A 24,622-nucleotide genomic window follows, 5' to 3' on the forward strand; every position below is an offset into this window, starting at 1 on the left:
GAGCTTCCAGCCTCCAGCACGGGCTCGATGCCCCTCTGCCGTGCTTTGACTGGGCGCGCACGTTCGAGGTTCCGAAGAATCCGAAGCATCATCGAAGGCAGGGTGTGCGCCCTGGAGTCAGGGCAACTGAAACTCCTCCCAGGCATTGCCAACTTGTCAGTGACTGCAGGGTAAAAAATCGCTGTCCGGCCTCGAGCAAGATCTCTCCTCCTTAAGGCGCGTTCAGACTCTTGCAACCGAGTACGACCGAGAAAGACTTCTTGGGACCGGATGCACTGAGCGGAGCTGGTCCTAAGAGGTCGCAAGAGGCTTAAAAACCGGTTTGGTCTCTCTCGGTCGCACTCGGTTGCAAGAGTGTGAACGGGCCTTCAGCCGCATTCACAATTGCGTGCTAAAGCTGGTAGAGCTTCAGTGAAAATACGCGGACGTCAGAGTGGCCCACTTTAATGTTAAGCTTCCGGACAACTGGCGGTCAAAGTGACCTAAGGTCGCCCTGCGAAAAAGAGGGCTATAATCGGAGCTTAACAAACCTAGGCCGTAGTTAGCCTTGAGCATCTTATTACTACTCGACAGCCAATCAGAATGCGGCATCAGGCCGATGAGAACGCGGAAGAAGAACCAGTCAAAAAGCAAGAAACGTTTACGTGATAAGTTTGTTTATATTCATGAAGGAAGAGCTCGGCAAGCCTTTCTGATTCAATGACACCACAGAACCTCGACTCAAGATACAAGAAAAAAAGAGAAAAAGAAATTCATGCCCGTTGTTCTGTAAATTGAATGCCGCCAACGAGGCGATGCCGTGTTTTATCAGAAGGGTTCCTCGAAGGGTTGTTTAAAAAAACAAGACCCAAAATCAGAGTAGTCTGGGCGCGGAGACGGAACTGAAACCATGCAAACACGAGCCGAAACTCGGATTGCAGACTCGCCGTTCGCTTGATAATGGGTGTCGGATGGCAATGTCCGCGCTCAGGCGCTCTGCCTAAACGTACAACGCCGGGCTCTCAGTGCGTTCCGGAAGCGCCGTCATATTACGGCTATCCTGAGAAAACCTTTGCTTTGGTAGTGACTAATTAACTTACGCCGGCTTATCTTCAAAGTTTTTGGGGGGCAAATGGTATAGTTTATGTGATAGAGGCTTGCTCAAATCTTAATGTTAGTCTGGCGTTTGGTGACTGCGTCACGGCAACGTCAAGATGGATTCGGTGTGCGGCTTGAAGAAAGTGGTCCAGATCGTCGCTTGCCTCCAACTACTTTTTGCAGGTATGAACACTTCGTCTTCAGTTATTATGCTTCCTGATATCTGACTCCTTTTTTTTTAGTTCTAATAGTTCTTATATATGTGCGTGCACTACTTGCTCTAAAATATTGCGGTGCAATTGTTTTTAAAACATATGTTCTATTTCAGATATATTTAACATTTTCCTACCATGAACGCCTTTCATTTTAGCTTCTAAAGCAACATTTTTAGTCAATGGGAATACACGGGAACTCTTTTTTCTTGGGGAGGGGGGAGGGGATTGTCCTTGTGTTCCTCACCACTTAAATAAATTTTGACTAATGAAAATAGTTCATTGTCGCGTGTAGGTTCCGAGCGTTACTATTATTGCTCTTTTTAGGTGTGCTCTGCATTATATTTTGACAAAAAAAAAAAGTCAACTGTTTGGGGTGTGGGAGACGTAATTACAGCAATTATTCATCGAAAGCGCCGTTGGACGGCGCCCCCTTGGTGCCTGCTCCAAGGCGCAGAAAATGCGGAGCGTCGCGATCTTTGATTACTTTTTTAATAGGGAAATCGGCCGCCCATGAGTATAATGTCGGGGTTTCCTTTTTTTAGGATGCTTAGAACGCGTAAATTCAGCTACCACCATACCACCGTATCACAGCATATCTCGTTATCTGTTTCAGTGATGAAAATAATCCCTGGAGAATGGGAACAAGGAGGACAAAGGACAAACACAAATCTCCAATCACGGCTAGATGGCTGGTGCGCGACCGAAAAAATCCGCCTGGTCCTGCTCCCCTTCTCCAGGGATTATTTTCATCATTCTTGTCCAGCTCGCTTGCACCTTTTCATTTCATCACATTATCATCCAGTTGAGTGTCCCTTTAAGCCGCGATCGCACCGTTAATACACCATACAAAAAAACATTCTGCAGACGCTCTCTGGAGCGTGTTTGAAACTTTCCTCCCTGCATGACTGCCATGTCTTATGAGGAGAGCAAGTCGTCTGCTTCCTATGCAGGAGGTTTGGTAACATCAAAAGGATGCCGATCTCTGATCGGCCTTTATTGAAGGAAAGTGGGTAGACCTCAAAACAAGCTGCCTTGAGGTCTACCCACGATCCTTCATTCAGAACCAATCTCAGCTCAGCGTTCTGACTTCAACACAACCCCTTGCAAAAGAACCACACCAACTTGCGCTGCACATTGGTTATGAAAAAAAAAAAAAAAAAGAAACCTGTCTGCGGAACGTGTTCGATGCGTTCATATCTATGAAGCGAACATTGGTTCAAACAAGCCTGAGGCGCCCCCGCAGGTAATTCTGTCGTCATGTCTGCCGTGAACAACATGTAATCTTTACGCTGAATGAGCAGTGAAACTGCGGCTTTGAGCTTTGCGTGACTGAAACCCCCGGGCTCTCTCTGTTTACTTTCTTCGTATCTAGGTGGTACCGAGGGGACGACTGCCACGGAGGCGATTCGAGTCCCGGTGGTACCGGGGACAACGCCCTGCCCTTACAACGAGGAGGAGATCTTGACGTTGGACGTACGTCCTCGCTCAGCCGAAAACAGGTTCAGCCTATTTGACAGCTTCTCAGGTTGTCGGCTTCCGCCCGCCCCGCGCAATGGTTTTGCGGTTGTGAGGAGAAATACAAATCGACTCGAGTTTTACTGCAACCGCGGCTTCAACATCACGTCGACGGAACCCATGAGGTGCTTAAATGTGGCGTGGACCTGGAAGCCGCCCAGATGTCTCAACGGCACAGGTGAGATATACCGTTCGAAAAAAACTTCTCACTTGCTCCGTCCTTACTGAATGTCACTTTGTACAGAACACTGATCCGTCCATACTTATGGCTGCTTTACACACTTGCGACTGCTTACTAGAACGCATGTTTTGCAGAATTTCCGAGATCAAATGTACGTACTACCATGAGAAACAGTCGTTTATAACGTCGTCAAAAGTGTTTCAAACTTGTAGTGAAAGAATGAAGCGTAAAATAATAGAAAGTATAAAGAAATCGCGAGGCATCCACGGCTATCCGATAGTGTGTCCTCTCGAGAAAGAGATCACAAGGGGTCGCAACACATTCGGTCGTAAGCAGTCATAAGTGCGCGAACGAGCCTTTGAAATACTTCACTGCCATTTGTATCTCCGGCCTTTCATCTCGCAAATCGCTTCGAATGTATCCTTTCAAGAGCGCTCTGCACGGTTTGTCCTAACCAACCATAGCCGCACTGCAAGCCTATAGCTATCATGAAAAAAACTCTTTAGGTCTGCCGGTTCTACAGCACAACCGCAAAAAGCCTTTTGTTTGTGTCTTTTTTTCGTAAAATGTTGAACCAACGTGCTTTGCCCTAAAATAATAAAGCCGCCATTTACATCTCGTTTCGCATCGATCGTTGTCATAAGGTCGGTATTCCCAAGCTTAAAACGTCCTCTTTTCGCTGTTCTTTCGTCGACTGCCCGGAATCGTCGACTGCCCGGAATCACCTCTTCGCTTTGAGCGCAAAAATTACCGATGTTGTCTTGTTTAAGAATGCTCTTATCAATCTGTTCTTCGTAATTGTTCTCTAATCAGACCGCTCCGCTTGAATAGGAATACAATGAGGTTACTGCAGATGTACACATGAATAATTAAACAATGCACCTCCGATACAAGCCGAGGTCACCCTTCTCATACATCGTGCAAAGGGCAGTCTGTAAACATTGTCCGAGGAGCGTTTGTTTCTTCTTTCCTGTTTGACGGCCGTGGAACATTGGCCATACAAAAACTCTCAACAAACATCCTCCAAGTATCCTACATATATATGAAGCGGGTGTAGCACGATTGCCCCGCGTGCAGAATCCCCATTGCAAAAGCCCCACGACATTAGCCCTACGTTTCAAAAACCCCGTGTTCAATTACTCAGATACTCAGATATACTCAGACGTAGAATTTTAGACTATCTACCTAGATAGATGCAAATATTTTAAAACGACGTAAGAATAAAAGTGGTGTTTGGGGCTGTATATGTAATAAGTACAGCGCCATGATCTGCGGGTTAAGTTTTGACAGAACCGTCGCCACAAGATGTGAACATGTAGAGCGCACGCTTGTAGAAGGAGAAACTATATCCATTTATTCTTTACTCGAGTCCCGGGTACGGCATCATTGTTACACAGCTCGCGTGCGCACTTACTGTCGCTTAGTTAAAAGCAGAACTCTCCGCCCTCGCGCTTAGGACCCGGCCACCTGACACGGGGCATTCGCGTCATGGGCTTTTGAAACTGGGGCATTTTGAAAGCGGGGCAAAAAGGCCGGGCCGTTCGCCGCGGGGCATTTGATACGGGGTTTTTGACACTGGGTGCTTTCGTGCACTACCCATATGAAGCACGTATGCTTCGAATGTGCTTGTGTCGTGTCCGCAAATATTTCGGTCATCATATCTGTGACGAAAACCGTGGGTGGATGGATGGATGGTAATGGCTATACCCTTTGTATCACACCGTAGCTTGGGCCACCTAGCCTTAAAAGGACCGCGTCTTTTGTATGATGTATTAGCAATGGGACTGTGGCTTAAGCCTCTTTACTGCAGTCTTAAAAGATTTCTTAGAAAAAAGAGGTAATTTAAACTAAAAGAGTTATTCCTCTTTCGGTTAACTTCATCGGTCGCGGCGAAACTTTGATTCAGCAAGTGTGACGTGATTTTTAGTGAAAAACAAAATATTACCCGAAATTCTTGGATGCAAAACTAAGGCAGTATGAATGAACGTGTTCTCGCGGCTTCACGTTCCCCAATGTCGTACGCTGTACGTTCGACCAAGTACAGTTTGACGCCTTTAACTTTTTTCTTTTAAATCCGTTGACTTGTGTCTTCTTTCAGAATTGGAAGACTCTCCTCAAGATGGCATTCCACTGTGGAGGCTAGCGCGTGGTAGCCCCTGTGGAAACAACTATGGCGATTGCGCACAACTCTGCATCTATGGTTCTCAACACTATTGTTGCGGATGCCAGAGCGGTTATCTTGCTAACGGAACAGAATGTATCGGTGCGTATAGATCTTTCTTTTTTCCCGAAACTTTCTTAACCGGAATTGGTTACTTTTTTTATATGTGCAAGCCAAGTTATTCGAGAGCTTGCGCCCAAAAACAAACCTGACTTTGCGATCTAAAAAAGAAAAAAAAAATCACGTGCGCCTACTTTATTCTTAAAGCAAACGGGAAGCCAGATGTCATTTTGCCGATATCTTTTGAAACGATTTAGTGCACAAACGGTTTGGTTTCAAAGCTCGTTATCTCCGCAGGCGCAATGAGCTCAACATTTTGCTTCCGCAATGTGCCTCATCTACCGGACTAGTGCCCCCACCCAGTAATTTGCAGGAGCAAATTTTAAGTAAAACTATATATATTGTAAGGATGCACGCTGGTATATGAGCTCGCTCCCGGGTGTCTTGCTGAACGCAGAAACGCTGACAAATAATAGCAAAGGCTGGCAATGGGCGAAAAAATCGCTGTAGCTAATACTTCTAACGTAATATATGTACAACGACCATCCGGCAGCAAGCGGGAGCATGTATCTACAGAAATCATAATTAGCATAAACTGTCTTTCGCAATACTCATGACATCTCGTCATTATAATAGATCTTGAAAAAAAAAGAGATCGCCGTTTAGGACGTACCTCTGGATACTCGGTACCGCGTTAAATTTCAACTTTTAAACTTGGATGGTCCGCGTACCATAGCGGTACCTTCGCAGGTCGCGTTTTCAATTCAGACCCATTTTCGCGTCCCCGTCGTTTTTGTTTTTTTTTTTTGTCGCTTTCAGTTGGAATCTATTTGATTGGCCACCGCGTACCCTACGGGAAAAGAACCACGCTCAGACGTCTTTTTTAAGGTGTACCGCGCATCATGCGTTACACGTCCCCGCGCGTCAGCTGGCACGGCGCTCGATTCCAGTTGAATTTACGAAGCACCGATTCTTAAAGGGGTCGTGAAAATATTTTTTTTTAACTTTCGGTAAATACAACTTAGTATCACTTGCTCACGTTAATAACTGAATAAACTTCTCTAAGATTTTTCTATCTAGGCAAGGGCAGTAAAAAAAAAACATTCAAGAAATATGAGCACCTTTCATCCCCTCAACTCGGAGTCGGAACAAGCAGCCACGAGTTCTGGAGCCTATCCTATGACACCAACGTTAGTCATAGCCACGCACTGGGGTTGCAAAAGTTTGAAGCGCGTGAAAAAATCCAGGCATTGTTAGAGTTAGGCTATTGTCATCACGGCAACGGTTGGACACGAGCCACCACTCGAGTGTCCGCCGACGCATTCATTATTTGTTACGAGCCGAAGTCGAATGCTCACGAAGTTCTCGTGTCCAATTGATGAGTTGCGCTGGATTGTCGTCAGGCAGGCGATTTCGATCGCAAAATTACGTGGATAAGCTCCACGAAGGAAAAACTGAAAGAAACAGCCCCCTTCGATCCTCGCATTTACACCACGACGAAAAATCTTGTGAATCAGTGGCGGTCTGTGCGAGTATATACTTTGGCCAAACTAGGGCCAGCACGCATCTGCAAAGTCATAAACACTCGAAGCCGATATCGTTTCATAACCCCTTAAGCTTATACTCCGGGTGAAATCTGAAGGCGACGAGCGTGTAAACGACTTTAGTTTCGGCGGCTCATTGTTTCCCGAAGGCGGCGAACTGTGGTTTCCTTTAATACTTCGCGAGTATAAAGTTTTCCTGATGAAGGGTGGTATGCTGTGTATCTTTTACCGCACTAAGACATACTCGCGTGTTCTCTTTTTCGAGATATTATTGACGTCGCGAAAAGCAGGTCCCCGTGCACCTCGTATCTTTTGGCTTTCATCTCAAACGCCTCGTGCAGCTTTCTAGATACTTTATCTGGCTATCGGGCCAAACATTTGGTGTCATCAAATGACGGGGTCAAGGGCAGCCGCTGACGGGTGTGATACACGCAGCCGCTGCCCTTGCTCTTGCAAAAAACAAACGCAAAACAAAACATTGCAAAAAAATTCACAGAATGCACGACCGGAGTTCTGCACGAAATTCCAATGTCATGTGGTTCGGTATACATCGATCAGAAAGGCTTGTGTATTAACGATCGCACCCACGAACATGACGCGGCAGCACGAGCAACCTCCATCAGGACATCTGGCCACGCACTGCGGAGGCTGCTTTTGCTCCCAGTCATTTGACGACATCATATTTTTGGCCAGATACCCACATAAAATCTCTACAGAGCTACACGAGGCGTTTGAGATTAAAGCCAAAGGCAAGAGTGTGCAAGTGACAGATCCATAACCTTATCGGCAAAATAATGAATTTCTTTATAGAGGGCTACACCAGTTGTAGTCATGACTGACGTTTTTCACGGTTATATAGGGGATTTTTTTTTAATAAACGTTAGTTGCGAGAGCGCCAGTGTTCACGTTAACTTCTTGTCCCTGCATAATTATTCGGCGCTTGTCTACGATAATGAAATTAGCAGCTTTTCCTGAATCGACGCTATCTATTTGCGTCAATCGCAAGACAAATAAAATTTTATGTGATTGAACACGGTGAAATTTACCTCAAATCTGAGTGCTTCAGTCAAAGCCTTGGCTTACGTTTAAAAACGGGTGAAACGCTGGGAAAAGACGTGAATATGCCTGCATGCTCGGCGATCTCGGTTCAGGTCTCTCAACCACAATCCTCATACAAAAAGATGCACTGTAGAAACTGCGTGGTTGATACGCCAAAACACACTAAAACCTAGACAAAAAAAAACAACAAAAAAACTCGGGAGCTACTTGGTGCGCTAACACAAAGCCGTCAGCACGGCATGCCTCCTTTCTCCCTAGCTTTCTCTTCATTGCCATAGATAGTTGTGCAAAAAAAAAGATAGGTTTCTTTTTTGTTTTAACTCGGAAGAATACATTTAAGGCTTGAGTAAGAAAAACAAGCCAATGCGTAATCGACAAACTTTTAGGATGCTTCTTTGTAATAAAAAAAAATGCCAGATGCTTTCTTTGCCACGTGTTCGCGCAATCAACTAGCTCCGCAAACGGCAGCTATTCGTAATTTTGTGGTCAGACCAAGGGGCCACCTGACCGTATTCACCTTCGCTATCGTACCTACTCGATTTCCCCGCTCTTCATGATTATCTGCAATTCAGAGTGGGCGTTTGCTCGGTACATTACAGTTTGTAATGGTGCTTTTTTTTTTTAGAAAAACGAATTGTCAGATAAATACAAGCAGGGCCCGGCGGAAGCAGTACGTGGGCCCTGTTTTACCTTCTACAAAGCATCTTGTCTCGAATGGCAGTAAAGAAACAGGTGGGGTTGATACGCCTGCAGGCCTTTGCTGAGCTGATGGCTGCTACCCGGACAGGCAGCCCATTGGCAACTTCTAGTCACCTGAAGTTTTTTTTGTCATTATACAGTCTTCCTGGAACACAGTGGATAAGACTCCGACTGACATTCTGGAACAAAAAAGAAACCAAAACCAGCTTCACAGATCAACAAAATAGCAAGTGGCAACATTACGCTTCTCTTTACGTCGACAGTGCAAAAACCATGATGACGCCACGACTAAAATCAACCAAATAAGGAAAATAAGCATCTTCATGAAGCAATTGTAGTAGGGACAGGTACCTACTGGTACCTTAAAAGATCCGAGGAACCTAAATACAAATTAGACACCACCTAGAAATAGCACAGCTCGCATGATAAGCACATGCACAGCAATCAACAATTAAGCCTCTCGGCGTGTTCCGTAGTGCTGGGATACAGATCAAGAATCAACTGCGGGGATGTTATCGAAGTCCTTTGGGGTAGTACAATACGCAAGTTTATCCTGGAGCTGCTGTTTGGGCATGCATTTAAGGGGTGTTAAAGCTGGTTCTCACTGTTGCAAGCGACTACGACCGAGCTTAACAAAATAGCTTTTGAAGCCGCTTACGACTTCCATTAGTGCTGCGCGGCACGGCCATAAGCCGTCGCAAGAGGCTTAAAGAGTGGTTTTGTCGGACTCAGTCCTGGTTGGTTGCAACAGTCCGGCGTTCCTAGTCGGTTGCAACAGTGTGGCGTTACAACTGAAGGTGTTTGCCGCCATTATAAGCATCTTTAGCACTAAATATGGAAACAACTTTTCAATATAACTTGTTTCCGGAAATATCTTACTCTAAAACTGTTCTTCGTGCGTATTTCATGTAAGGAAGATCACTTTGAAATTCCGTTCAGCATTGACCCTGCATATGTAGCGGTGCGAAGATGTACGCTTGTTTCGCAGGTTTGAGGATCACAAAATCTCTGTATATAAAAATTGTTCTTATAAAGCCACCTACCAACGTGAATTTGGATCAGATCACCAAGACTTGAGAGGTCAACGAGAAACTGCTCATTCCACTGACCAGAATAGCCCCAATTCGGGAACTTTGAAGCTAATTTCCCAGAATCCAGTGCCTTCAATTAATCCTAATAATGTTTCTAGTGTACATCCTTTTACACAAACCATTAGACTTTGAAATTTGACGTTTCGGTAACTTCTGCGTTATTCTAAAGACTGCGGTGGTTGTTCATTCCCGACGACCCTTGGATTGCCCGTCTCTCTCGCTGTCTTTTACTGCGAGCTGGGGCGTTCATTAGCACTCTGTTTTGAAATCATATTTTATTTTTTACTTAAAAACTCTATCGACCCTCGCCTTTGTTTCACATCACAGACGCAGTTTGCAGTATAGATCTGTAGCATACACTAATTGAAAAGTACTTTATTTTAATCATCAAATTAATTTCGTATTGCAATGGTACGCAGCGGTGACTTGCCCCCCACTGACACCGCCAGAGCACGGATACATTGTCGGTGAGTGCGTGACGACGTACCGGGGCAAGTGCGTGTTCGAGTGCGATGAAGGATTCGAACTTACGGCCCAAGGAAGCGAAATCCGAACCTGCCAAGTAAATGGAACCTGGTCCGGGGTCACATCCCAATGTGTCGGTGAGTGACCCTACCACCGCGCCCGTTGCCATGCTTCTTTAGAGAACCTGCAGCAAAAGAAAACTTTTAAAGGCGACTTGCATATTACTCGTTGGGTTTGCGCACCGATGAGTATTGAGAAACTTGTAAGCGTCGTTCAAGGTGGACCTGGGCATTCATCCATCCAGAGGAAATGCCCAAGTCGACACACATGAAATAATGTCACTTCTTCTAAGTATTTGTTAGGCATGTAGAGGCACCGCTGCGATTGTTTTAGCAGCATCCTGATTTGTTTGCTGAAGAAAGAACTGGGCTGCGTGATTGCAGTCCGAGAAACATGCGTGCGCTTCCCTTGTGACCGGCTGTCGTGCGTTTCCGGACCGTTCACACTATTCGTGCACTCTTGTCCGTGACATCGCTTATTCCCCATATTGTGCTTGCAATCTTCTCTAAATTGCAGAATGTTTACCTTTGTCCTATCCGAGAAATTCCGTTGTGCACCTTGGCTGCACAGTTAGGGACACATTACGCCCTTTTGGCGCGCGCCCCGGCATCCTCAGCCAACAGTCCCTGCACCAACCAGAGGCCTCAACTGAAAAAAAAAAAAAAAAAAAAATTGTCTCCTTTCGGGCACGCTCTTCACGGTCGGACCGTTTACCTCGACCTTGACGGACGGTGGAGATTTCTCCACTTCAACACGTTCATAAAACTGTAATTGCCATCGTTGAGGGAGGAACCGTAGGTTAACGACAAAGCAGCATCTAAGCAAGATGCGTCGCGCAAGTTCCAAGTTCTACATCACCCAGAAAACAACCTTCGAAGACAGCAGTGCTTAAAGTCTCCCACCGGTGGCAATTATGGTCACCATGTTGGGGCGATTAGGGAGGGGGGGGGGGAGGGGGGTTAGTGGGCAAATGCATACAAACGCTGCGTCAAAAACATGCCCAAACCATTCAAGTTGTACCGATGGATTTAGTTCTTAACTTCGTCGATAGGGGCGCGGCGGTTGGATCTCCTCCGTAGAGGGGTCTCAGACCCCAACGTCGAAATCCGTCAGGGTCTGGGATTCCCTGAGACCCCCTGACTTTAAGCAATGAAAGAAAGCCTGTGTCCTATAGAGAAGCACGGGAAACCAGAACCGCAACAGGCTGCCTTTAGCCGCTTATCCAGGAATCATCTTTTGTCGCCGCTTGAAACCAGCTGAGGACACGACTCTGACTTGCAGCTGCGATTGCGCGGTGTCCAGACTTATATATATATCTTACTTCGGGGTCCTAAGCAACGTCCATTTTTGGACGAGTTTGTGCATAATCAAAATAAATAATCAGGGCAAGAAGAGGACAAAGTAACAAGCAGAATAAATAAGACAGGGTTGTGTAATTATGAGTCTTTCTGTTCTCCTCGTGTTCTTTTTTAGCACATTTATATGCACTCTGGTTCCCACTTTGCAGTCAAACGGTGTGGTGAGCCCCCCACTCCTGTTAATGGGTACGTGAGGGATTGCCAGGAAGATCGTGCCGTCGGGACCTCCTGCACCATCTGCTGCATCGAGGGATATCGACTGGTCGGAGAAAGTACCACCGTCTGCACGAGCTCAAAGACGTGGACGGTAGCAGAGCCCATATGCAATCGTGAGAAACATCCACGTACCGTGGTTTCTCTTGAAAGAGCCATTGGCTTTTACGACCTACATAGGAATCGCCTCTATGGCTTCGAGCGACTTGCACTAAAAGGCAATTGAGGCCTGTAATTCAAAGGGCAGATTGCAGTACCTAGAGTCACTCAAAGCGTTGCAGAGTATTGTAGTTAGTTTCGTTTTGCCGCTTGCTCGCAGATTGCATAACGCGGACATAGGTCGCCCAGCCTATTACAGTTGCCAGCTGTCAGTTGAATACCCGAGCCATTTCATTTTTTATTTTGTTGTTTTAGGACGTTATGGGCTCATCACCCATCTCATTCAGCCATGCGCGCCTTTGGGTTTTGATTTGATTGGCTTGTTTGTTCGGCCAATCACGACCCTTTTGGAACAAAATGGCGTGGACCCATGAACAGATTAAGTCAAAGCTCAGCCTAGGAGCAAAATGGCTTCAGTAATCTTTTATTGAGGCATTTCGGAATATGTCGAGTGACATTAAAGCTGTGAAAAGTGCAGGTGGAGAGAGAAACAAAGAGATAGGGTAGGGGAGAGAGAAAGAAGAGAGAAGAGAAAGATAAAAAAGGGAAAGAGAAATAGAGGGAGGGAGAGACAGAGAAAATAAATTATGGTTGTGGAGCTTCATTTCCCTCAATATGCTGGGTTATATTGGGTCCGTTTCATGACAAACGATTAGTGTAGCGTTAAGATTTTCTCAGCAAAGTACTGCATTCTAGCTACTAAAATCAGAATAAAGTAACATACGTAGACAGGAAAGCTATTTGAGGCTGGAATGGGGAGAGCTTGGCGTTACTGAAAAAGCCCCGTATAAACTAGCTCTAAATACATTACAACATTCCATCGATTAAAACAATCTTTTAAAAAAAGGGAGTAGCACGAGAGCAGTCAATAGGGCAATCTGTGAACCACTGCCTTAATTCGTTAAGAGAGTATCCAAATTTAAAGTAGACCTACAAATCGTACTATCAGAAATCCTGACCCCATTTTCTTGTCTGATTCTTCGCGATAAGTTGTGCAGTGTCCTTCGCCAGCGTCCCTAACCCGCACTGCAAGATTACTTGAAGATGGACTTAACCGGACCTACGTCTACAAGGACACGTTCTGGCCAAGGTGTCCGAGCGGCTTTCGGTTGCGAGGACCCCAGCTTATACTGTGCGGAGCAAACGGACACTGGGAGGCCGTCTTTGGACAGTCTACTCTGTTCAACTGCGTGGGTGAGTGAACAGCTCGTATCCTACATTATCGGGCCTTTCTCACTATAGTCTACATTCGCAACGCCTTCCGTCGTACTTTCGCTGCGTGTGCGCGCTAAATAATAATAATAATGTTTCATTTTTCTTTGGTGCCCACAAACAGCTGTAACACCTTTTGCGTGGTGCACTGTCATTTCGTGTTTACAGCAACACTGTTTAAAATACAAACATGCACAAAATTACACATACATTTGTAAGGACACAAATGCAAGTTGGCAGAGCCAATACAAGTCCACACTCTTGGTAGGATAAAATACACTTTTTCAAGGACGACTTGAAACCAGACTTGTACGTAATGCGTTACAAGTAATTTATTACTTGTATTTGAATTACTTTTTTGCTGTAATCGATTACAAAAATACTCATTACAAGTTTTCTTAATTTTTTTTTTTTTTTGGTTTGGGGGGGGGGGGGGGGAGGAAGGCGGAAGGGTTAAATGTGCTGGAGTTGTTCAACTCTAAGCAACTATCTTTTTTTTTTTTTTTAATACACTAAGCACGGGATCTCAAGCATTAGTGGGCCACTTCACTATGCTTCGTTTCCTGGGTACATTTTTTTTTTTTTTGGCACACCGGAGACTACGTTTGGCCTATGAAAAATGAGCTTATCCAGCCTCTTGTGAACTATGTACTTAAACAGTGCTGTATTCATTTTATTTTCTCCCGAAAGGGATTGGGTGTGTTGGCATCGCTCACTCAGCTCAGAGCAAAAGCGGTCAAAGCTTCCTTTTTTTAATTTTTTTTTCGGAACAAATGAGCGCGAGACCCCAAGGATTATGCTACCGTAATAAAAGAGTTTAATGAAAAGTAACGTCGGAAGTAATCGATTACTTTAGAGTAATTTTTCGATTACTCCTTTGAGCCTGTAATTGTAATTGTAATCGGTTACTTCTTACAGTGAAGTAATTGTAATTGTAATCGGTTACTTTTTTTTGTAACGTGTACAAGTCTGGTTGAAACTAACAAAATCAAGAAAAATATCAACGTCACAATCGCACATAATATTATAGGCAGACTGCATACGACACAGTGGCGATGATCCACAAATTCTAGTAGGATAAAATGTTAAAAAATGGCGACTAGCTCTGAATGGCACATGAAAGTCTATATTGTGTTTGGGTTGTCAAAGGCATGGTAGCGCTTTTGAGACAAGGACAAAAGAAAGAAAGACAGACACGAGCGCTACCATGCCTTTGGCAACCCAAGACCAATACCAACTAGCCCAGCATTCAGCATCTACATTGTGGGGAGAAAGGAGGGAGGATTACGCGCCTTAACGTCTGGGGACCGGTGCTTAAAGGGGAATCCGATGGCCGTCCCACAGCGCGGTCGACGGCTACCAGCGAGGGTAGTCGCCGCGCCGGGTCCGGCCAACGCCATGCCAACAACGATGATCTCGGTATCCAACAGCGTTTATTGAGTACCAGGGGTCCCCAACAAGACACTGCGGCCAAGCGAGCCGTGGACCCAGTGTTCCCGCAGCGCCCTCCGACCTGATAGCCAAAGGGGTAATTGCGAACGGAGTCATCGCCGGTCAGACGAGCTCAAGCCGCTACCCGTCGTCGCAGGAGTTTCGGGGCCAGGGCTCTCGGCAGACGGACCTCCACTAGGAAGAGGGGACGCCCACTGTCAGAGCCAGAGGAGTCGCTAGCGTGGAGTCATCGCCGGTCGGACGAGCTCGCGCCGCGACTCGACCCGTTGCCTGGAGTACAATCCAGGACTCCTCGACCACATGGCTGTCCACTCGGAGGGCAGGCCTGACTCTCCCCTGCGCGATCTCTCTGGTTCGCCCGAAACGGGAGACGCGCGGAGGAGCGCGAGAGTGTAGGCCAGCAAGGTGGCGCACTCTCTCTAACACGACACGGGACGAGACAGCGCGAATCCAAACAACTTCGGCAGGCACGTCCGCGGCTTACGCCTTTTCGGAGGAGGGGAACCAGTGGCTCCCACAATCCCCCGTCCCCGGTCCTTAAAACATTTGGCACCCTTTTCAAACAACGATGCGCCGGCTCTCAAACCCCCGAAATACAAGACCTGCACGCTGACAACACGGGTGCCAGTTACGCTTACAAATACAAGATCCCGGGGTCGGTTGCCCCGGCAGCCCCCGGAACCGCCCCCGTAAATGTTCGGCGTACCGGGGTTCACGACGCACTCGTGGGGCGAAGCACTCCGGTGCCGTCGAACGAAGCCAAGAAAAGTTCCCGATGTCGGACGAACGAACGGTCCGACGCGAAGTTCTTCCGCAACGCAGATCGGCACTCACTGGGAAAGCTGCTCGGCACACGCTGCACGTCGTCGACTCGTTCGTTGTGGGCCGACCTCCGTCGAAGCGGTCACGGTGACGCGCGTACAAGTCCGCCCATAGTCACTCTCAGGACATTGGTGCAGGAGACCAGCGGCAAGGAAAAAACTGGCCACCGAAGTCGAAAGCGCACCACGTTGCCGGCATCAGGTGACGTCCGTGACCAGGCCAGCATCAGGGCCCGTTTTCTCAAACGCGAACCGAGGGTTAAAGTTAACTATTGTCCCTAGAAGGGGAAATTCCAGGTCACGTGTGTTAACTTCTGGTCTTCGTTCAGATCAGAAGGTAGAAAAAGGGTACTCGCATTAGTAGAAAGAAGATAAAAGTAACGTTTTAATACTTAAGCGGTTGGAGTGGCCACACAGGCTGTGGTTTCGTCGGTCACGATCGCCACACAGGCATTCCAGTCTCACACGTGCTCGTGCACACACAGTGCTCCGGCTCACGAGGTCTCGTCGTCGTCTTTTTTTTTCTTTAAGGGGTCGCTTATTTGTGGGAAATCTACACGTGACTGAGAGAGCAGGGGCGCCGAGGGAGGAGCAGTACTACAAGTAAAATGGCCGCGACGTCGCTTAATGAGGGCTAATAGTTCTGCTTGGTTCTGCTGAACATTCATTTCGATCCGGCTGTTATATTAATGACGCACCATAAACCTATCAGCACGTCAAGCAAAGTGGTAGTTCAGAGGGACTACTAAACTAACCGACGGCAGCATTTCGCGAACGCATCACTCTTCAGCAGTCCGAGATCCAAGACATATGACGGTACACAAGCCTCGCAAGTGTTTTTATGGTAAGAAAAGTATGTTTTGCGAAGGAGTGTTTGTATATATTTATACTAACACGTTTAATTTGTTACACTATGCACGCCAACTCGTGAGCAGCGATTACTTTGCGGAGAAGGGGTTATTGTACTGTTTTTTTTGTTCGCAGTGCGCCGACAGTATGCTGACAGCATCGAGGTTTCTACATATCCCCGGTAGCCAGCAATTGAACGGTGACGAGAAGCTTAGCTTCTCGTCACCGGTGGATCGGTTGGGCAAACGGAAGAGAGGGCAAACAGTTGAGATCTGCAGGAATCGCAGAAACGTGTGTCGCAAGGAACAAAAACGAGACTACAGCACCGGCGTTGCCAGACTGGAAGGCACACGGTAAAGTTATGCGTTGTTTATGGCGAAACATATTGAAGGAAATGTTTCTTACATTTTCAAATATTCGTCGACAAACTCTAGCATAGTAGCTAAAATTTCTTCGTACCATCTGAAGCAAATAAATTGGTCTTCAAGTACAACATTACTATATTTTGACTTAAAATACCATACTAGATCGATAACAACCAGCGGAAAAAAGAGGATAAACAAAATGACTGGCTTGTTTCACCGATAGATGGCGCATTTTACTGCCCAATCAAAAATAATTATTGTTGTTCTATATCCAGTCGTTTGTTACAGTATCTAGGCACTTTTTCCTTCCTAGGCACCGTGGTTTACCAAAATGGGTTTACCATCGCTTCGAGAAAACCGGCCCAGGGAGCATGTAGACGTGGATGTTCGGCGGTGCTGCTCGGCTCTCTGCACGTAGTCGACTCGTCGTGGGCCCCTCTGTCGAAGCGGACACAGGGACGCGCGTCGACGTCCGCCCGTGGTCACTCTCAAGTGCGGGAGACTAGTGGCAAGGGGAACGCCGATCCCCAAAGTGGAAGGCGCACGTCGGGGCCGGCATCAGGTGACATCCGTGACCAGGCTCGCATCAGGAAGCCTGGTTCAGCTGGGCGCCTCGGTGAGGTCCGACGCCCGAAGGACGAAAGCGGCCATCTTGCCTCGGCCGGAACTGAGCCTCCCCCGTCTACTGCTTTGGTCGCCGTTAGGTGCGCAAACTCCTGGCAGCGTCAGCGATGACGCACATCCGGCAGGTCCCGCCCAGCCTCTCGGCGTGTACTCCGCCGTCGCACGTAGTGGGGGATGGCAGGGAACAGCGAGGCACGAGCTAGGGTGCCTTCATGTGCACTTCGCATGAAGGCTCCCTAGCACGAGCATCTTCCTGAATGACGGAAAAAAGAGCCCACGCAGCACCCAGCAAACATCTCTTCGCCCTCCCGCAGTATGGCTAGGTCAAAGGGAGAGATCAATGTTCTCGGTCGACACACTGCCACCGAGGGGAACCAATGGTCCCCGAAAACAGGTTTTGGCCGGGTCCTCATTGTATCTGGACTCGGCTGCCTACGTACATTAACCGGCCTACCGCAGGGTGGGAGGCTCAAGTTGGAATGCCGGCTACGCGGTGCTACTAACAGAATTAGAGGGCACCCTGCGTACGCAAACTGAAGTCGCCGGGAACTGAGCCGGGGACTCTCCGCTGCCAGCGGTGGGGCTGCACCAGGAGCCGGGCCGGGGACTGCGAAAACAACTAACTCCGTAAAGTTTCGAGCTGCACGCATCCCTGGCGATGCGCACGGAACCAGGTGGCTAAAGTCTATAGTGCGTTGCGCAATTCTTATAACGCAAAGCCGTTACTCTCGGAAATCAGCGGAAGCTCAAAGGTGTCAGCAAAACCACTGTAACAGGGTACCTTGCTGGGCTGGTTGGTTGAATGACATAATGAGAAACAGCGCAAAAGGGACAGGACACAAAGTAGAAGGACACAGGACATACGCCGACTAACAACCGAAGGTTTGCTATAACTTCCACGCGCGCACAGTGACCCGCGCAAGCACAAACTTTTCTTTTTCTTTCAAAGGAGATAAATGCTATTAAAGATGAAACAGCGGAACTAGAAGGACGTTGCAAAACGCGGGACCAGAATAAATATTAAAGTATTAAAATTCTGACAGCGGCACAAGAAAACAATAAGATCATGCACTGCGTACATTCCACGTTCACACCACGTGCACACCGCGTTCAGGACACAAATTAGACCTTTACAGATCGCGTGTACAGTTTACTAAGGGCGGTCACAATTGAGAAATTCCCTGTTGGTCCGATGCACTGACGCGACACGAATGCAGTGATCTGGTCCACAGGCAAGTATAGGTATACGGGATGCTTCCATGATCTCTCTCTCTCCAACGTGCCCCTCATGCGTCCCACCACCTTTGTGTTGTCGAACGCAGGAGAACACCCACAATCCCTGCAGTGTATAGGTAGATGGGGACCCTGACCACTGCCGAGCGAGGCCGCGTGCTCACGCAGCCTATCGTTCAAACAGCGACCAGTCTGTCCAAAGTAGACTCTACCACAGCTGAGAGGAATCTCGTATAGGCGACTTCTTAACACAAGGCACAAACTGCTTGGCATTCCTCGTGTCACAGGGGCCGTTCCTAGGTTTGGTCCCGCTCCAATTGAAGGATAGGGGATAGACCTTAAAGCATGCTGCCTTGAGGTCTACCCACTATCCTTCAATAAGAGCCAATGAGAACTCGGCGTTTTTCTGACGTCAGCACAGCACCTGCAAAAAGACCAGACGAACTTCGGCTCCCCGTAGACACTTCCAGGAGATCGAAACTCATCAAACACAAATTTGGGGCCGAAGCTCTCAGAGCGCACCGATCGGATTATCACGACGATGACTTCGCGCTTTTGTCGCCAGCATCTAATCGGCGAGCTTCGTGAACTTTCGGCTCCAACTTTTTCTTTGAGGAGTTTAGGGCCGCAGGACTTATCCCTCGAGCAAAAAATGCCTAGTCACTGAGCCGTGGACGCAGGAGTAGCGTCTGATATACCGCGGAACAAGGGTGAAGCGCATGCTCAAAAGGCGTTCCACAGCCCAGCAGAAAAAAGACGCAGCGCGCATTAGGCAACTTTTGGAAAGGTCTGCATTTCGTTACACGTTGACTCCAGACGCAGTTGATGCTACGAGCTGAAGGGATCGATCAGACATCGTCAAAAGCGCACTCTCATGATGTTCGTCGTGTTTTATGTACGTAGGTATTCTATCATGGCGGAACCGATCATAAATACAAAAGGGCTCAATGATTAGGGCTTATGACACTGCTTGCTTGGTCCCATTAGCTCTTAGCTTCGGCTGCGTCTGGACTTCGAAGTATAATCACGTAGTCAGTAACTTTCTTTGCGGTCCAGACAATGAAGAGCCCGTGATTCGGTGCCCTGCCAACATAACCCAGTCCGTTCGTGCTGGGAGGAGGGGTGCCATTGTCATGTGGAAACAGCCAGAGGCAAGAGACAACAGCGGAGTGCTACCCGAAATCCAGCAGGACCCCGAGAACATCGTGTCCCCATGGAGGTTCCCGATCGGCCAGACGGCGATTCGCTTCAGGGCTACCGACGCTGCTCGGTTGTCGACCGAGTGCACGTTCACCGTGACTGTAGTGCGGGAGTAGAGAGTTGTAGGGAACCGTCTTTGCACATTCGATAGGGTACGATGGGCCTTCCGGCACAAAATGCGCAGCTTGTGCGGGAGGGCGCATCGGACCATATCGGCTGTGCAAAAACGGCTCCCTAAAAAACCCTAGTATGTTGTACGAGGAACGCAGATTACACATTAAAATTACGGTGTCTGGAACGCGTCTCCAACTGGTACGTTCAGCGTTCTATTCGCTATTAGTAGCAACAGCGCGTATTAAACAAAGACCAAAGGAGAGGGCACATAGAAATACAAGCACAGGCGAACCAACCTGCGCAAGCTTCCATCTTAACAGGTGCAATTCCACCCGCGCATCGGAAGTGGTCACGAAAGGGAAACAAATAATGCCGGATTGTCGTGCTGTGTCGTGCTCGGAGAAAAAAAAAACACGAGGGAATTTGTGTGTTGCCGTCGTCGCGGCGTCCCAGCCCCTGGCTGCAGAAGATTTCGTGGTTTGTCAAGCTGGAGAACGGTCTGCGATAGAACAGGCGTCGTCCAAATCCACCACCCTTACTAGACACCCTATAGGTTACGGCCGGCGAAAGCATGGCACTTCTATGGCGTCATCTGGTGGAACTCGAGGGACTCCTTTTCAGGAAGTGGTGAACCCATGTCGGAGACAAGTTCCACGCACCATCATTAAAGTGAACGTCCGCGACTGCCAGAAAACACATACACAAAAGAAGCCCAAGAAAAAGTTTTTTTGTTGTGTTTGCTTGCACACTCCAAAAAACATACGAGAGTTTGGCGTGTGACCCGAGTACGAGTCATGCGCTCACTGATGACAGCCCTGTGTTATGTTTTGTTGATTCACAAAAATGAACAGGAGTAGTAAAAAGAAAAACCTAGGAAGTTCTGCCTTTTCAGAATCGTTATCTGAACCAACATATGAAAGAGTCGAGAAATTTGAATAGGCCATATGCGAAATGTAGAGCGCCATCTAGTAGCGCGCCGAGAACTACGTCCGCCATCTTGTTAGTGGCGAGAAAACGAAACCAGAGACCCGACCGGCAAAGACCCCATGTAAAGAAGCGACCGCGCTTCGTGCGAGAGATGCGATGCCAACGATTGCTGTGTACCGCTGCGGGTGCAGCGATAAAACTTTGATTCGTGCGTGACGTGAACGCAAACATGAACAGGGTTCACCTTTTTTTCCTTATTTTTATTTGTTACTTGAGAGGCAGCTTTTGACAAAAACAATCGGTACGACAACGCGAAGAAACAAGCGGACGTTATCGCGCGGCGTGAAGCCATTTACAACTATTGGACTGGGCCCTAATCTTCTAACGAAGTTGTACCAAATTCGTTTAGGAACTTCTTTTTTTCTTTAATGTGCGTTGTAGTATCGGCCTGGGCCGATACTACAACGCACAAACATAATTGAAGATGCGTATGGTTAATAGTGGTATGGTTAGGTTCATTGCAGTGGCTAAAACTTCAATGACGGCGCTGGCAAAATCTTTCGTTGCGGACGTCGAATGAAGCAACACGGGCGGTGCCGACTTCATTTTACAACCTGTTTTTCTTGTTTTTCTTTTTCTCGCAGCCGAGGTAGACATTTTGTTTTGTGCAAAGAAGCTCGGGGGTAGTTTTGAGAAAGTCACTGCAGTTATTTTGTCAGGGTTGTAGCGCAACATCCGTCAACTGTGCTTGAGGGCAATGCTATCTGACACCGATTTTAGCCCTTTGCAACGCTTGAAAAATATTGCCCAGGGCACAGTTTCTTTTAAAAGAACACAGAGCGTTCCACCAAAAACGCCTCCGCTAGTAACAACTAAAAAAAATAAAAAAAAATGTTTAGTCATGTGTTCGCTTGGAGTAGTATACCGCTAAACAGCACGACTTCAAGCGTATTCGCATCGAGAAAAGAATTAAAAATGTTCTCAAACATGATCGGACATGACGGTCCAGTCCTTTCGGAGGCCTGTGCACCCGCTGACCACGACAAGCTTCCACAGTGAAGGCGTAGGACTTGGTCCGCTGCTTCGGCGAGGTTGTCCCCAGCGTGCACAGGCCTTCGAGAGTTTTGTCAGACACTTGCGATAGATTGTTTAAACTGTTCGTCCGCATAATATGGTCAGAAGGCAGAAAAAAGTTGCTGCGCCATCGCACATTGCCCGTACGGCTGTCTCCGATGCCTCCACCGTGTTTCGGTACCGACAACGCTTGCCAACATTAAAATGGCGACGCTCTCAGTGTTGTCAGACCACAAAGCATTTTTTTTAATGAAAACTCATCTGCCTATGGATATGTCCTCGTGTGGAATCTGGATAAGAGGGGTGGGACCGTGGAGGTAGCAATAAAAGAAGGCGACACTCCGGATCAAGCTAACTGAACGAGAAAATCCCAAGTGAAGCCGGAAGTAAAGGTCGCAATTCGTGGAAACGCCCCCAAGGGTGCACAAGTCCGCCCAATAGCGTCGTATGATTAGTGGCGTGTTCCTCTAAACCGGAAGTTTCCCCCGGCTTCACCACTGGTGGAGTCATGTCGCTTTCAGAAGCTTCCTACATCCATGGGTGAGACAGACAAAACTGGTTTCGGGGGAATTTGTTTGAGCAGAAAATCCTGCATTTTGGTGCAATTCAGGTTAAAGAAAACCTGGTCTTTGGAGCACTCGGATTTTGAGATCAATATTTTGACGCACGTTAGGAGTCATTGTGATATCATGTTAAAGCGTCTTAGCCAGTTTTACCATGAGTTGTTGGAAAGTATTGTGAAATGTTTAAAATTGCATTCAGAAACGTGTTTTATTTTATGAATAAATTGCGTTTAAAAGTGAAGGGGACGTGTCGGGAACGTTAATGATTTGGCTTTTTGTAGATCTGCTTGTTCAGTTCCTCAAGCCTTCTAAGCGCATGCTCAAGGATACAGTTTTCTTTGGCAAGGAGTACATCTCCACTTTGTACGTCGTCCATGTCCGCTTTCTTCACACCGGATCTTATCAGTTCCGCACTAGCAAGTGACGCCCTACTTGCTGCTACCTGTTCTTCCAAAGCCTTCTTCTCTGCTGCCTGCATTGCTTCCGACCACCGCCAGCTTCTGCTGGCTTCCGCTTGCTGCTACGTCATTCAACCCTCGTCCTCTGTACATACATTGCCCGATATTCCCTGACGCTTCTAATCAGGTCAAGGCATTAAGACTGGGAGGTACCTTAGTGACATCCCCTTCGTGGCGTCGAAGGTAAGTCTTGATTGGGTGCATTCTAATAATGCTTCTAATAATTCTAATAATAATTCTAATAATGATGAGGTTTCATCCATGGATGTATAGTTGTTCACAGTCCGCATTGCCGTGGGGAAAACAGAATATCTTTTTTTTTTTCAAGCCTAGGCAGCAGGGGATAGTTCTGTTCTTTTATTGGTCACTTCAGGAAAACAGCTAGTTTCTGCCCAGTAACCATACATTTTTTTTCTCCCATATAGGGATTGCTCTTTTCATCACCACGTTTCAAATTGTGCCATTGTAAATGATGAGGCCTGATCACTGCTCAAGACCTCAGGCAGCTGTGCTTCAAGAGAGCGCAAAGACCGCACTCCCATTTCAGCATTGTAGCACTCCATAATCCAGGATGACTTTGTTGACCAACGGGAGCTTCTGCAGAAGTACTTTCAAACCGAAAAGATAGAATTTTCCGTTAAATCAAGCGTCATTCCAAATTTTGACGCAGCACGGCGTATTTTAGTGGACTTTTCGGTTTTGGAGCAGCGAGGCGCAGAAAATTCTGCGGGTACCGAATTGGCGCAACTTGCGCCACTGTCCCACCCCTGAGATAAAAGCAAAAGGAAAGCCTAACGCTGGGATGCGTTTCCTGCCGAAAAGATTGACCGCCCTGTTTCCGCGTTGATAGCCGTTATCGGCCAGGTATTCCAGTGGATGCCGTGTGCGTTTCGTGTAGGGCCGTGACGCTGCAAGGTCATGTGGTGTCACAGTGTTGCGTGACGTCACGGTGTCGCGTGACACCACAGTAAACCACTGCATGGGCTGGCTGTCTGCGGGCCGGTTCGTGCCGGGTACCACACATTGTCCTCGAGCCCGTGCTAGGCCAGTGCCTGGCATTCAGACTTACACCTGCATCGATGTTAGCATACAAAGACAGAAGATCAACTACTCTCTTTTTTTTTTTTTTGCCTCAATAGCCTCAATGTTTTCCCTCCCACCAGACTGAAACAACAGCCAGGTGCATAAGCGCGGCCTAATATTATAGCTCAACTCATAGCCAGGTACCTAAGTTCATGGCGAGATGACGCACTCCTTGCCTTTTTGGACGATTTGAAACAGAAAGTGTTTGTATTTATTCATTTACTCTGATTGATTATGGCAATCACAAGCCAAGCAGCACCAAAAAGTTATCTTCGATCGCCCGACAATAGGCCATTATCTGGACAGCTTCGCCACGGGCAAATTCCCAGCAACCGGAGACATAAACACGGCCGGCAAGAGTCGTCCACAAGCTATACTCCTGCTGATCCTATGATGGACTAGGGCCCGAAGGCTGGCGGGCGGAGCACTACCCCAGGAAATCTTGCATCCGCATTGCGAAAGAGTGCGCGAGAGAAATTGCAAAACACAGACTACGAAAAGCACGAATCTTACGTATGTGGTTCTGTTATGATAGCGCGCTTTCTTAAATTGGTGAAATAAAGGTACATTGTATTTAGTTTCATAAACTTTCTTGCCTTATTTCGAAAATATGTCAACTGTTTGGAGAAGATGGACGGCGCGCAGGCAACACTGACATAAAGTCGTTTCGCCCTAGCCATGACAATCCAATCAAACTTTCGTGTACGTAAAACGTACCCGGACCGGATTCCCTTCCGAAGGCGGTTCGTGACCAACTTCATGGAATTAATTTCATGAAGTTAGTCACTCT

General features: G+C 47.4%; 1 protein-coding gene across 2 annotated transcripts; it reads left to right on the top strand.

Moving 5' to 3' along the window:
• Positions 1-855: 855 nt before the first annotated feature.
• Positions 856-19,911, top strand: LOC115316925 (sushi, von Willebrand factor type A, EGF and pentraxin domain-containing protein 1). Of its 2 annotated transcripts, XM_040217689.2 has the most exons (8): positions 1,099-1,260; positions 2,665-2,985; positions 5,087-5,251; positions 10,022-10,069; positions 10,142-10,204; positions 11,635-11,814; positions 12,848-13,051; positions 19,470-19,911. In XM_040217689.2, exons 1-8 carry the CDS (start codon positions 1,194-1,196, stop codon positions 19,727-19,729), a joined length of 1,308 nt encoding a protein of 435 aa, XP_040073623.1. In that variant the 5' UTR covers positions 1,099-1,193; the 3' UTR covers positions 19,730-19,911. The 2 variants fall into 2 exon arrangements, with proteins under 2 accessions (XP_040073622.1, XP_040073623.1); XM_040217688.2 differs by having other exon boundaries at positions 856-1,260; positions 10,022-10,204.
• Positions 19,912-24,622: the final 4,711 nt, after the last annotated feature.

Source organism: Ixodes scapularis, unplaced genomic scaffold, assembly GCF_016920785.2.
Source record: "Ixodes scapularis isolate PalLabHiFi unplaced genomic scaffold, ASM1692078v2 PGA_scaffold13__105_contigs__length_92229423, whole genome shotgun sequence".
Lineage (NCBI taxonomy): Eukaryota > Metazoa > Arthropoda > Arachnida > Ixodida > Ixodidae > Ixodes > Ixodes scapularis.